This window comes from Cetorhinus maximus, chromosome 20 (genome assembly GCF_964194155.1).
Source record: "Cetorhinus maximus chromosome 20, sCetMax3.hap1.1, whole genome shotgun sequence".
In the NCBI taxonomy this organism is placed as follows: Eukaryota; Metazoa; Chordata; class Chondrichthyes; order Lamniformes; family Cetorhinidae; genus Cetorhinus; species Cetorhinus maximus.
In genome coordinates, this window is record NC_135898.1 from 40,226,434 (window position 1) to 40,241,644 (window position 15,211).

A 15,211-nucleotide genomic window follows, 5' to 3' on the forward strand; every position below is an offset into this window, starting at 1 on the left:
GCCTGCATTTCAAACAGAGAAAATATTAACCTCATCATCCACTGCATGCAGTGGGGGTGGGGCTCTATTTCAGTTTGGAGGGAAAGGGTTAGCTGGAAGATTTGCCTACTGGAATTTTTCAGCTAGTGGAAGGAATCTACAGTGGTCCTTATAGAGCCTTGTGGCAGAAAGCAGCCATTAGAGTTAGTTGGGTATCTGCCGGCAACCCAAACAAGGAGCTGATGCATCCACAGTTGTGGGGTTGGTAAAGCCAAAAGCCATTGAAGGGCCCCCATAGAATCTTACCTTGAACAGATAGCTGGAATACTAAGGAGAATTAAATTAAATTCCAAAGGGTTGTAGCATACCTTTTGGGTTGGTTCCAGGAGAAGCGAATGAGCCTTAAAGATTTCTTAAGATAAGGGAACTCTTGAAGTGAAGTAAAATGTAGAACTGAGTTCATAGCATAAGTCTTTATAAGTTATAGTGTTAAGTTAGTGGTGCTTGCTTTGTTTAATTTTTTTGTATACAATAAAGTTTGTTTTTGTTTTAAAATGTGAAATCTTGTGGTATAGTTCTGTCAGTCAATTACAGGATATTTTGATTTCTCCTTTAAATATTAATGGTCCCTAACAGGATCTTAACAATATGCAGGGCAGGAATTTGGGGTTTTGGCTCAAGATCCCAGCATCAGAGTTGATTTAGGGTAACTATGTGGGAAAAGGCACCCCAGAATGATTTTCCCTGAATTGACCAATTGGTGGCCTGAGGGTGGGCTCAACACCCAATTAAGATCCTCCAAATCTGAAGGAGCAGCAGTGTGAAGTTCAGCTAAGAATGAGAGGGCAGCTGAAAAAGGAGGTGGCCTCTCTCTCCAACTTTTAAAAAGTTGTAAATTAACACATTGCTTCAGCAGCCAGGCTGCCATTGTGAAAGGGACGCCCCTCTAACAGGGCGGCCTGTGGCTGTAGCTCTGACCAGAGCCAGGGGGATAGGGTCTCAACTCCTGCCTGGAGTGATGCTGCCCTCCCTGCTCCCATCACCCCCCCACCACCAGAAGGTTGCCTCTAGGAAGCTAGCCAAGTCTCTTGACCCTTTGAGGGGGGTAGAGGTGCAGGGGCCCACAGGCCGACTGGAAAATGCCAAACAGCATCTGACAATTGGCTTTAATAGGCCATTGACTTACATTAATTGCCTTCTGCTGCCTATCTTGCCTCTTGCAAAACAGACAGGGGCAGGATGGTGAACAAGCAAGCCAGGTAACAGTGCAAATTTTCACGCCGACCGGCCTCTGCACTCGCCCCCATACAGGGTTGAAATTTCAACCCACACTTGCAGTTCTCTCGGCACACCAGATGGATGTGAAAGCATTGTAGCTGCACCTTCTCCTTTTCAGTAAAAGTGACAATGGGCCTAATTTTAACTCTATAGATTGATGGATTTTGAGTGGGTTAAAATCTCAATATCTTGACGATGAATTAAAATGCCTTAAAGCAGAAAAAGAGCTTCATATATAATTATATATAATTATTTGCTTAATTATTTTCACATGACAGAGGGAAAGAATCCCCTAACAATTGAGACGCACTCTCTTCTACTTTCAGCAGTATTTTCATGTGTTTTCATTACTGTATTATTGACTCTGTCCTGTACTATACTGACTATGGCAAGTACTGTTTATAACAGACATTTTCTTGACTTTCTCAATGGTTCTTGACATTTAAAATTAAAATCAGTCTATTTTATGAATATAGAATCCTAGAAATTTATGGCATAGAGGACCATTTATCCCATGCTGTTTCTGTAAACTGGGAAAAAACTATCCAGCCTAATCTGACTTACCTTGCTGTTTAGCCTCGTAGGTTACAGCACTTTAAGTGCTTATCTACGAATCTTTTAAAAGTGTGAGTTCCAGACCCCCATAACCCACTCAATGAAAAGAATTCTCCTTAACTCCCCACAAATCCTGCTATAAATTTTTAAAAATCCATGCTGCATGGTATTCACCTCTCTGCCAAGCGAAATAGGTTTTTTCCCATCTACTCTATCTAGGCCCCTCATAATATTCTACACCTCAGTTAAAGTTCCCTTCAACTTCCCCTGTTTTGAAAACATAGCCAGCCTATTCAATTTTTCCTCATAGCTAAAATTTTTCAATCCTTCCAGCATCCTAATAAATCTCCTCTGTACTGTCTCTAGCCCTGTCAAATGGTGACCAGAGACCTTATGCAGTACTATAACTATGGGCTAACTAATGCATTAAATAGTTCCAGCATAACTTCCTTGGTCTTATATCCTATGCCTAGGCTAGTAAAGGAAACTATATTAATTATCTGTCATGTTACCTTTAAAGATCTGTGGACATACACTTCATAGATTGAATTCTATTTGCCATTTTTCTGCCCACCTGACCAGTCCATTGATATCTTACTGCAGTCTACAGCTTTCTTCATCACTATCAATCACACAGCCAATTTCTGTATCATCTGCAAACTTTTTAAATCATGCCTTCTACATTAAGGCCTAAAGCATTGATGTGCACAAAGAGCAAGGCACCAAGTACTGAGACCTGTGAAACCCTCTGGAAACAGCCGTCCAGTCATAAAAACACCCATTGACTATTACTATTTGTTTCCTGACACTGAACCAATTTTGGATGCAACTTGCCCACTTTCCCTTCAATCTCAAGGACTGGAATCTGAGCAGTATGCCACTGGGGCCTTGTCAGAAACCTTGCGAAAATCCATATAGACTACATTAAACAAACTACCCTTGTTATCTTCTCAAAAAAATCAATCTAGTATAGACAGACACAACCTTCCCTTAACAAATCCATGCTCACTTGTCCATGATTAATCCATGTTTTTCTAAATGATGATTTATACAGTCCCTCAGTTTATTTCAAGAAATTTCCTACCAGCGAGGTTAGACCAGTAATTATTTGGGGCAGAATTGCCTGTGCCTGCTGGCGTTGGGTGTGCTCAGGACGTGAGTGGACAACATGGCGAGAAGGCCAAAAATCGGTTTCACAATGTTGTGAAACCAGTTTGCGATCGTCTGCTAAGCCCGTCAATGACAGGCCGCGTACCCCGCCATCAGATGTTGGGAACTTCATTGTGATACATCTGCAGATCATTATAAGGCCAGCCCACTAGAATCATCCCCTGCTGCTAGATCGTCTGTCCACGTCAGCATGACTGCACGCCAGTGCAGAACACATCTTAACAAGTGTGACATGCAGAAGCTGGGACTTACCACCAGGGCCTGACTCATATCACGTATATCCAAGGAGCAGAAGACGCTGGAGCCCGACTGCAACAGGACACTGGAGGAACGCCCATGGCATGCTGGGTGGATTCTCATGGATATGGCTCCACCGCGAAGCAGCTCACGGAAGGTGGAAAGTCACCATTGAGGGTCTACTCACAACGAATGATGGTCCAGGGGGTGGAGAGGAGGGCCCAGCTGTGTTTAGGAGAGGAAGATGTACCAGGGGGTGGAAGAGGAAGGTCTAGGATTGACTGGGAGAGGAAGAGGTGTCAGGATGGGGTGAAGTTGGGAAGGGGGGAACAAAGGTGTCAGGGCGGGGGAGGTTGGGTGGGGCAGGGAGAATGGGAGGAGGAGGGGGTAATGGGAGAAGACAGCAACTGGGGAGGAGGGTGTCAGTGGGCTGGAAAATGTAATGGAGTGCGGAGGGGGGAAGGAGTGCAGAGTGGGAGGAATGCAGAGAAGGGAGAGAGTCCATGAGAAGGAAGGAGTGTGGAGAGGGGACGGAGTCCATGGGGAGGAAGGAGTGCGGAGCGGGGGCATAGTCCGAGCTGGGGGCGGTTCCAAGGGAGGAAGGGGTCCAAAGGGGGCGATGTCCAGTTGAAAGTGCAAGAGAGGGCTCAGATGAGCCCATGACTGCATCCTAGGGAGCGAATAGAGGATGGGCATTGAATGAGGGAATGGTGAGAATGACCGAGGGCAGAGCGAGGCAGCAGGGTGGGAGGGTGAGGGTTCAATGGTAACGGTAGAAGGGACGGAGATGGTGGGGACTTGGAGACAGACACGGACCCTGGGGTTGGGAAGGAGGAGGTTGGGGAAGTGAATGTGGATGGGGGTGGGATTTTTGGGAAGGAAGGGAATGTGCATGTTCACCTGGACATCCCCGAAGGAAAAGAGTTGTGGCTGGTAGGTCATGGATGGGAGGTGCCAAGGGGGTCAACAATGATGGGGGAAAAGAAATGGGTGACTAGGGGAGGAGAAAAGACGGGGGAGCTTATGAGAAAGTGAATCAAGACCATGCTGTCTAAATCAAAAGTGAAACGACAGCAGTGGTGGGCGAGATCAGGTGCTTCATGGGAGTGTGATCATTAGGTGGGCGGAGGTGCAGGTCAACTCAGATGGGCAACTGAAAGCAAACCCCAGCAGGCAGCATTTAAAATGCTCAGGATATTGAGGTGAGTATAATACGTGAGAGAGTACTTGCACAAGGCTCTGAAAAGCCCTGCTATACACTTCTCCCTCCAGAATCACTCGTTGGCCCGATGCTCCATCTGTGGTGACAGAAGACCAGGTTGAGGGGTTCACAGGTAAAAGGGACTTGGAGGGAGCAACCTCTGAGATTACTGAGTGGATGACCCAGGGGTGTCCAGCTGCCGCTCCTCCTCCCTTCGGCTGCCCGGGGGTCCCAGCCTGACTCCTTGAGGGAAAAAAGCAGCTGGAGGGATGTTGAAGTGCCCGTTTCCCTCTCGTATTATCACCGCAGTAACTCACCCATAGCTCCTGCGATGGATTGCAGTTCTGCACACATCTCCTGTTCTACTGGACCAAGGTCTCCATGGCGTTTACCCCCATGGAGACCTCCATACACACACATGTGGGCACCACTTCATCAGAGAGCAGGCAGATGCACTCCTCCGACTGCGTGCCACTCTGTTGAGGGCTTCCAACAGCACTGCGTGATGTTGCCTGCCCTCTGCTGACCCTCCAGGTTGAGTTGGAAGGCCGAATCCAGAGGCTCATCATCTGACCTGGACCTCTCAGATGCCTGACTCCAACAGTCCTCCGAGTGCCATGGAGATTGGCCAAACCTGCCTCCTGCTGCTGTGGACATGTGTCCATGCGGTGACCACCAGGTTGTGAACCCAAGCCTGCTCTAGATTTAGGTCCCACTGAGGTGTGTGTCTCTGCGCTGGCGCAGTGTGTGGGTGAGCACTGTGATGGGTCTTCCAGGCTGCTTATTTCCAGGTCTTAAATGGAGGGAGTGTCATCTTGGGTGGTGGTGAGGACCTGGATGGAGCTGAGGGACTGGCTGGTTGAGGGTGTCGGTCACTTGGCAGAGCTCCCTGTGAACCAAAGTAGAGATAAATAGTGCATGGCAGCAGAGTCAAAAGCAGGAGAGAGAGTACTCATATTTACACTGAGAGAGGGATGATGTGGTGCAGGATCCTCACGGGGTGTTCGTCGCCGGCCTGACCATCACCACAGGCACGGTCCATGTCCTCACCAGTCAGCACAATGGCACACTCATAGAAACATAGAAAATAGAAGCAGGAGTAGTCATTCAGCCCTTTGAGCCTGCTCCACCATTCAACGTGATCATGGTTGATCCTCTACCTCAACGCCGTACTCCCGCTCTTGCCCCATACCCCTTGATGCCTTTAGAGCCTAGAAGTCTATTTCCTTCTTCAATATATTCAGTGACGTGGCCTCCACAGCCCACTGTAGTAGAGAATTCCACAGGCTCATCACCCTCTGGGTGAAGAATTTTCTCTTCATCTCAGTCCTCAATGGTCTACCCCATATCCTAAGACTGTGACCCCTTGTTCTAGACAACCCAGTCAGAGGAAATATCATCCTTACATCCAGTCTGTCCAGCCCTGTCAGAGTTTTATACGTTTCAATGAGATCCTCTCTCATTCTTCTAAACTTCAGTGAATACAGGCCTAGTCAGCTCAATCTCCCCTCATATGACAATCCTGCCATCCTAGTAAACCTCGAAGTGAATGAAGGGCCAAATATGGACTATTCCACCCCCGGTCTGGGACCTCTTCCAGCCTTCCAGCTGATGTGAGCAGGCTTCTCCTGCATCAAACAGACAGAGAGAGTGTGAGCAGGACACATGGTGCTGTGTGGAATGTTTGTATGGTGAGCAGAGCCATGGGCAGGCTTAGGATGCGAGCTCGAGAGGCTATGAGCCTGATGGAGATGTGAGGGTGTGTGTGAGAATTAGTGGTGTTGTCCCTTGAGATGTGAGATCCTTGTGGATATGTGATGGATTTGTGAGTATGTGAGTTAAGAGTTAAGAGAAGAGTGAGTTACCCTAGCGAAACGGATGAAACCATTCATCCTGTAGTGGCACTGGGTGGCTGTTCTCTTTTCCAGGGCATTGGCGCTGACCACTACCTCCCATGCTGGATTGGTGACGCAGCTGCCCATCCTGTGGCCAGAGCCGGGGTAGAGGACATCACAGCGGGCCTCCACGGTGTTCAAAAGGTGCCCAGGGCATGCATCACTGAAGTAGGGGGCCTTTCAGGCCATCCTGTCTTCTGTGCGGCGGAACTGAGCTAGAAGCACTGAGAGGTGTGCGTATGGCTACACTTTAAATGTGGCGCCTGTGTGGTGAAGTAGTGAGGTGATGGTGTGGTAGGCGAATGAGAGCCCGCCCACCATGGAAACGGCATGTTTCCCGGGAATGCATAATTAATGCGGCAGGTTTGGAATGATACGGTGTGATAAGTCGCCATCGCGGCCGGTGGGTAAAACGGCGTTTTACCTGACCACTATCGCATTTAGTGCAAATTTGGGACCATTCCGCCTTTGGCCTATTCCTTTCTCCCTTGTTAAACAAAGGCACAATGTTAGCATTCCTTCAGTCCTCAAAGCACCATGCTTGCAGCCAGAGAAGATTGGAAAATGATGGTCAAAGCCTCCATTATTTCCAGCCTTGCTTCTCTTAATAGCCTGGGGTACATTTCCTCAGACCTGGTGATTTATCTACTTTTAAAAATATTGAACTACTTAATATTTCCTGTCTCACTGTGCTTATTCCATCCAATATTTCACACCTCCCTTCCTTAACTACAATGTCTGCATTGTCCCCCTGTTTTGTGAAGAGAAAATATACATTCAGAATCATGGTCATGGGTGAGATGTACCTGCAGGAGACGGGAAGCATAAGTTTGGAAAGTTTGCAACTCCATAAACCCGTCTCCGTTAAGGAGCCACTGCCTGCATGGTTTTGTTCCAGGGAGGCAGAGGAAGGATGGAGGCTGGCCCACCGCCTCTGGAGGCAAGCCCGAGGCAAAAAGTGAGGTGGGCAGATGGCGAGGCTAGCAGCCTCCCTTGCTGGAACATTGCTCAGTTTTAACCATGACTGTTAGGCTCTCAAGCCCACATCCCTCCCCCATCCACCCCAGCATGTCCCCTCATATCCCCCATACCCCTTGCATACTCCCTATGCATCCTTCCTACCCACTATTCCAGTATCCACTGTAAAGAGCCAATGACCCTTTCGCAAGCCCGGCATTTAGGAAATGCTCCTAAAATTGATACAATAAATAAAGGCACTTTGAAAATCCCCCCTGTAAAAAGAAACTATTCTCTTACAATCTCTTAAAAGCTGTCAATCAATCATAGCCATTCTTGGTATCAATGACGAAAATCGTTTTTTTCACTTCACACCTCTTAATCTTGTGTGAATAAACACACAGGTATTGAAAAACCTCTTCAAAGAAAAATCTAGTTATTACAAGGTAATAAAAAGATCAGACAAGCAAAACTATCACTCTCCTGCATCAACATTACATACAAAGGCTGAGTCCACTAGCCATTCTTGGAGCTCAACCAAGCATTCGTAAAGGGACCATCTGGAAAAGCAGATGTCTAGCCACCTGTTCAGTCTTCTTTGTTGACATGGTTTCCAGATGGCCCTCTGCAACTTCTATTCATTTTACACTGACTCTATCCCTGTTAAATTAGGGTAGTTGGAATATCCTGTTATTATTACCCTGTTATTTCTACACTTCTCAGAAATTTGCCTACACATTTGCTCTTCTAACTTCCTCTGGCTGTTTGACTTCTAGAGTGTGATTGTCCAATTTTTGTTCTCCAGTTCAACCTATTGGCATCCTGTAAGAATCCTTCTGGCACATCATCCCTCTTCAGAGATATAATTGCTTCTTTAGCCAATATTGCAACCTCCTTCCTTTTTTTTCAATCTCCCTATCACGGCTGAATTTATGTCTGTTTATGTCTATGGGTTATTGTTGTCTTGGGGAAGATTACCTAGGAGTGATTAATTTGGGGATTTGTTTAAAGTTATTTTGGTAATAAGTTGTAGACATGTGTATCTGTTTTAATTTATTGTTAAATTAATAAATATTTTATTTAATTTATGTAAAAACCTCTGCAGGCTTGGTTGTTTCATTCCTGAATTCAGAGCTGCATCTCAAACATACCAATTGAAAGTATAGGTTATGACAGTTGTTTCAAGTTTCCCTCTGGGATTTTAAATAACTCAGCTTTTACTAACTGCTGTGTCATAGTTTGCGACAGGCGTGTTCGGTGGCGAGATTGGAGAATCTCGCGAGAGAGCCCTAGCCGTGTTTCCCGTGACGTACGTAAATCTACAATGCAATTGTCCTCTCTCCCCATCAATAGCGGGCTGTGTTTTCTGCAGTTGAACATCCGGACCTTAATTGTAATAAATTTGCATATAATTATTGTGGGCACATGCCGGAGTCATCACCCCATGTCAAATTTAAATCCCCCGTCAGCGTGATTTCATGACTCCCTTTAAAAGGGGTGAACCTGACAACCTCAACTTCGATGGGAACTTGAGGCATCACACCCCCTCACCTGTCAAAAGTGGTGACGAAATGAGGAGGCAACCCCACCTTAAAGGTGCTGAGAACACACAGAGAACATCACGGAATCCAGTGACGCATGGGTACATGATTCTTGCAGCAAACACGAGCCACATGGAGCTGCACACATCACTAATCTGGACAATGACTTTGAAGCTGGACAATCACTGTGCTCAAAAGGTTACATTCTGCACCAGGGAGAGGCCCTGGACGGTGACAGTAGCCGTTGTTTTGTGCAGGAAGCAAGATTTCACACCTGATTGACATGAACACTGCTCAACATAAGAAGGAGCCATAGACAAGGAGACATTCTTGGGAGTGTATTTACAATGGTCAACATTAATACAAATGATTAACACCTGTGCCCACGTTGTACAGTTAAATCTTCTTGACCTTTTGAATCCTGACACTACGTCTTGGTGCTCGCCGAGATCCACAGCGGAGGTACAGGTGACCTGCTGACTGCTATGCCCTGTTGTCTGTGATGACCTTGGAGGGTGCCTGCTGGAGGGCCCCAGCCTGCTTTTGGGGTCCTGCTGTGTGGCAGTGGCACCCTCCTCAGCCTGCAGAGTCAGAGCTTCTGGGGTCACAGGAATAGGGGATTGGGATGGGCTAGATATGCCCGGAGTCACCTGGGCAGATGGCACTGGGGTGTGCACCTGCTGATCCTCCTCCCTATGGATGCCTGAGGGCTCCTGGCTGACCCCTTGAGAAGAAGGGACAGCTGGAGTGAGGTTGAGATGCCCCGCCCACCTCTCATGTTGACACTGATGGATGCCTGCAAGTGCCTCAGCGATGGAGTGCAGCTCCTGCAGCAATGCAGTAACGATATCCTGGACCAAGGGCCGGGATTTTCCGGGCATGTTTGGCGGCGTGGGTGGACAATATGGTGCGATAGGTTTCACGACATCATGAAACCAGTTTGCGAGCGTCCGCTCAGCCCGACGATGGTGGACTGCGTTTCCCAACATCGGATGTCGGGAACCTCACTGTAATACATCAGCATATCATTATAAGGCCATCCCGCCGGACTCATCCCCCACTCCCCCAAGCTGGATCGTCTGCCCACGTCCGTGGGAAAACACACCGACGTGTTTCACAAATGTACATAAGCAACGTGCATCTGGCGGGCTGCACTTCGTTCGGGACTTCAAGGTTGGTTTGCCTACCTTTCTTTGGTCAGTACTCGCAGCTCTCACACTAAAATATATACTGTTATTTCACCACATTTCTACTTCTCCTTTCTTCTGAAGAAGAGTCATACGGACTCGAAACGTTAACTCTGTCTTTCTCCCAACAGATGCTGTCAGACCTGCTGAGTTTTTCCAGCAATTTTTGTTTTTGTTTCAGATTTCAAGCATCCGCAGTATTTTGCTTTTATTTTTGAGTTATGCTTTCAGGTGCTGGGTTGTGTTGCATGGACATTTTTTTTGCAGCTTTCTACACTTTTATTTTATTATTTGAAGGACTGCAGCTCCCTGAGGCAGCTGTCTGCCTTCAGGGAACTCTCTCGCAGTGCTCACTTGGGTCCACAGTGACATCATCGCCCACCCTCTTCCTGTCCCCACTCTGGCAGCGCTGAGCTTTTCAGCGAGTATTTCACGTTGGCTGGCTGTTAATTGGCCAGGCAGTGTGAAATTGCGGTCGGGGGCTGATCGCAGTCGAAGGTCCATTTCCCAGCCGCTCGCAGGCCCGCCCCGCCGTTCATGCGTGCCTGCCAAGGGTAAAATTCAGGCCATTTGCTGACTCCAGTGACTCTGTTCAGTAGTCCCTCTCCACGTATCTAAACAAACAAACAAACAAATAAAAGTTAGGATCTATCCAGCTGGGTTCCACCTTGGGATCAGGCTTACCCAGTGGTAACCTCAGCTGGAGATCATAACAATGGCAATGCCTCTACCAATCAGAGTCCACTTACCAACCGATCAGCACTCTCTTCTCATGAGGTATAAATTGTTGTTCCATTTACATTGGATATTCTTGCAAATCTGCTTTGATGAATACAAGATGAAAATCTTCAACATGTGTCTTTTTTCAGCAGTACTCAAATTCTGTACTCCCAAATGACTATAAGTCTATTTGATTCATAATCCCCTCACAGGAACATAGGAGCAGGAGGAGGGCATTTAACCACTCAAATCTGTTTCAACATTCAATGAGATCACGATTGATCTGTGAACTTAATTCCATGTAGCCACCTTTGCCCCATATCCCTTAATATCACTGTTAACAAAAATGTTATCAATCTCAGATTTAAAATTAGCTATTGATCTCATGTCAATTGCCATTTGTGCAAAGTCCCAAACTTCCACCATCCTTTGTGTAGAAGTGTTTCTTAACTCCATTCCTGAAAGGTCTGGTTCTAATCTTGAGACTTTCCTCCCTGCCAGCATTTGCCCCGCCTCCCCCACCCCCAGCCCCACCCCGCCCCGTGTCCTAGATTTCCCCAAACAGCGCAAAAATGTTTATCTCCATCTACCCTACCTGTCTTGCTTAATATCTTAAAACTTTGATCAAATATTCCCTTAATCTTCTAAATTCCAGCAAGTATAACCCTAGTCTATGTAATCTGACTTCACCATTCTATTAAATCTATGCTGCATTCCCTGCAAGGTTATTATATCCTTCCTAACGTGTGGTGCCAAGAACTGCTCACAGTACTCCAAATGTAGCCTAACCACGGCTTTGCACAGCTGTAGCATTACTTCTACCAGCTTGTATTCTGGTCCTCTAATTATAAAAGCCAGCAAAATATTCCTTTTTTTGATTATTTTCTGTAACCATTCATGTTATTTTATTGATTTATGTAAGTCTCTTTGGGCCTCCACTATTCTTTCTCTGCATCATTTAGAAAGTGCTCTGTTCTATCATTTTTCAGTCCAAAGTTAATAACCTCACATTTGCCTACATTGAAATTCAATTGCCACACTTTTGCCCATTCACTTAATCCATTAAGATATTTTTGTTATTAATCCTCTCATTTACACTGCTTACAGTGCTGCCTATATCATCAGAACTTTAGATATGTGACCTTCTATCCCATCATCTAAACCATTAATAACTGTATTGAATAGTTGAGATCCAACACAGATACTTGCAGGACACCATCCTGCCAATTGGACTATCTACCTATTATCCTGACTCTCTTTTTCCTGCCACTCCACCAATTTCCTAACCAGGTCAATAATTTTCTTTCAATTCCATGAGGTCCAATTTCAACTAACAATGACTATGAGGGACGTTACCCAATGTCTTCCAGAAGCCCATGTAAATAACATCCATTCCCCTGTCCAATACTTGTCACCTCTTAAAAATGTAATCAAGGTTGTCAGGAATGGTCCACACTTTGCAAATACCTACTGCCTCTCTCTGATCAGCTGAACATTTTCAAAAGTGTTCATTCAATCACTCAGCAGAATTTAATTTCCTCCTTGGGAGTGGGCTGGGAGGAGCTCTAGAATTGAGTGAGAAACAGGGGGTGGAGTGTCTGTTGTTTTCCTGGCTTAACCTGATTAAGTCAGGGGTGGGGAAGGTCAAGGATGACCTTTCAACCCTGGAGGCTAATTGAGGCCCTTAAGTGAGCAATTAATGGCCACATAAGGGCCTCATCCTGCTGCTTCTGGTATTCTACCAGTGGTGGGGGTCGTATGCCACGTGGCAAGGCCACCCAGTAAAAGTTGGCGGCCTCCCTACAGGCAGTACTCTTGATCAGGCACCATGTCGGTCCAGCGGCTAGGAACACTCCCTCTGAAGGAGCCGTCACAACCAGACGCCAGAGTGGCCCTGGCAAACCCAACAAACTCACTTTGATTCTGAGACCTCATCCACGCAGGCTGGTCCGGATCTACTGCAGTACCAGCAGTGATCAACACGCCTGGTGGCACAGCTGGAACTGAGGAGCTACTGGCCATCCAATTGGCCAGCAATCCTTGGAGGTAGACGCTTTGCACTTAAACGCATGGAAGTCTCGATGGCGGGTAGTTAACTGCCAGATTCCATTGAATTCCGTCGGGACACCTGAAAATGTCCAAGGTGGTGTTGCCCCCAGCCTTCCACCAGGTGAATGGGGCCACTGCCATGGCCACTAAATTCAGTCCACTCTATCGTTAATTATAGGCCCCAGTAATTCCCCAACAGTAGATGTTAGGCTAACTGGTCTGTAATTCCTGGTTTTCCTCTCTCACCTTTCTTAAATAGCGGAGTGACATGCACAATTTTCAAATATAAAAGAAAAGTCCCAGAATCAAGAGAACTTTGGAAGGTTACAATTAAAGCTTCTGCAATGTCCTCGTTTACTTCCTTTAAACCCTGGAATGGAAACCATCTAATTCTTATACAGTTTGATTGATAATGTTTTCCTATAGATTCAAGAACTTGCACAGGAATTATCAGCAGTAAATAATAAGTCAAATACATTAGTAAGTTACCCAGGCATCTGACTTTCCAGGAACTTAATATATTGCTGAAAAAAAAACATTTTTTTGTCAAAGCTTTTCATCTTGCAGTCATCAGGACAATTTGCAAAAAAACACCAATGTCAGGGGAACAGCATATTTATACTATATGAGAAGAGAGTGCTGATTAGTTGGCAAGTGGACTCATATATATTGTCAGTAAAGGCTTGCATCAGTCAGTGTTGAGGGTTGGAAACTATGGGCGGAATTTAATGCCCTCCCCCGAGCCAAGTAAGGAGGTTGTATTTAATCAGATGGGAGGCTGCTGGGTGGGGACCCCTCTGCCTCTGCACTGATTAAGTCCGGGACAGGAAGTCTTGCGGATAGCGTTCACGCCTGATGCCAATGTAAGTCCTTATGTGGGAAATTAATAGCCACTTAAGGTGCTCATCCAGCCACTGCTGGTATTCGACCAGCATTGGGCGGAACAGTCGCCATGCAGGAAGCCTGAAAAGCAAACCCTGTCATGTTTGCTTGCAGGTCCCAGGAGGGGTCCCTCATTGTCAGGCACTGAATGCCTAACATAGAGGGACCTGGTATTGGGAAGGGGGAGTTGTTGCCGAAAGTCACTCCCCTGCCCTCTCCTAGCCAGTGACCAACAGCCCACCTCCCCGGCCACAGCCCTGAAACCCCCATCCCGCCCTCACTCACCTGCAGCGTGTTTCCCTCACTGATCCTGGCCTTTGGTGGGTGCATTGCTGCAGCTACCATCGCTCCTCCCGGTGACACTGATGGTAATGAGGATCTGCTGGCCTCTAATTGGCCAGCAACTCTAGTTGTATCAAATGTGATGGGCCTTCCTCAGAGGATGCGGGTCTCTCGCTGGCTCTCCAGCCAATGGGCAAAACCCTCACCGCCTGGATTAAATTCTGCCCTACATTTGTATTGAGAAATAAATAATGACCACCAAGGACCTCAAGTTCACTGCTTTTTCTGGGTTTGGGAAAATCTGTGATCACGGTAAAGTTTAATCTGTTTCAATATAATTTCCTTACAGGTCAGTATTGTTGGCTTTTTAATTTATTTGTAATTGTATTTTTCTTTATAGGACTAAAGTTAATTAGTATTTTAATGCATTCTCTTTGATGTTGTCTACATTTCAGCTTACTGCATCAGATGCTGATGAAGAGAAGAATGGACAAATCATTTATGAAATTGTGACTGGTGATGATGGTGACTTTGTTATAAATAACAGCAGTGGGTTGATCACCATTGCTCCTGGAGTTAGTTTAAATGTTGGTCGGACCTATGCCCTTACTGTCAAAGCAACAGATAATGCCCAGCTAGCTCAAAGGAGGTAAGTGTTTCATGAATAATTTAAACTTAATAACATAAGAACTTAATAAATAGGAGCAGGAATAAGCCACACAGTCTGTCAAGGTTGCTCCACCATTCTAGATTCACCCCACAAAGTGAAACACCTGCTCAGCATCTACTTTGTCAAGCCTCCCATAATTTTATATTTCAGTAAGATCACCTCTCATTCTTAAGATCTCCGAAGAGTACAGGCCCAACTTGCTCCACCTTTCCTCATAAGGCAACTCCTTCATCTCATGAAGCAATCTAGTGAACCTTCTCTCAACTGCCTCCAATGGAAGCATAGCCCTCCTTAAATAAGACCAAAACTGTACACAGTGCGCTTGACTTATTATAGAATATAAGAGCAGGGAGGTTACACTGGAACTATATAAAACATTAGTTAGGCCCCAACCTGAATACTGCGTGCTGCTCTGGTCACCAAATTACTAAAAGAATGTAATTGCACTAGAGAGGGTACAGAGGAGACTTTTGAGGATGTCGCCAGGACTAGAAAATTTTAGCTATGAGGAAAGATTGGATAGACTGGGGTCGGTCTCCTTGAACAGAGGAAGCTGAGGGGAGATTTGATTGAGATGTACAAAATTGTGAGGGGCCTGGATAGAGTGG

At 46.2% G+C, this 15,211-nt stretch overlaps 1 protein-coding gene across 1 annotated transcript in view; it reads left to right on the plus strand.

The window, feature by feature from the left end:
* pcdh15b (protocadherin-related 15b) overlaps nucleotides 1–15,211 on the plus strand; it is a 1,616,824-nt gene that overhangs the window by 1,106,051 nt on the left and 495,562 nt on the right. The window contains exon 20 of the mRNA XM_078565941.1: nucleotides 14,389–14,582. Within this exon, the coding sequence (XP_078422067.1) occupies nucleotides 14,389–14,582 (194 nt within the window). The remainder of the gene's footprint in view (nucleotides 1–14,388; nucleotides 14,583–15,211) is intronic.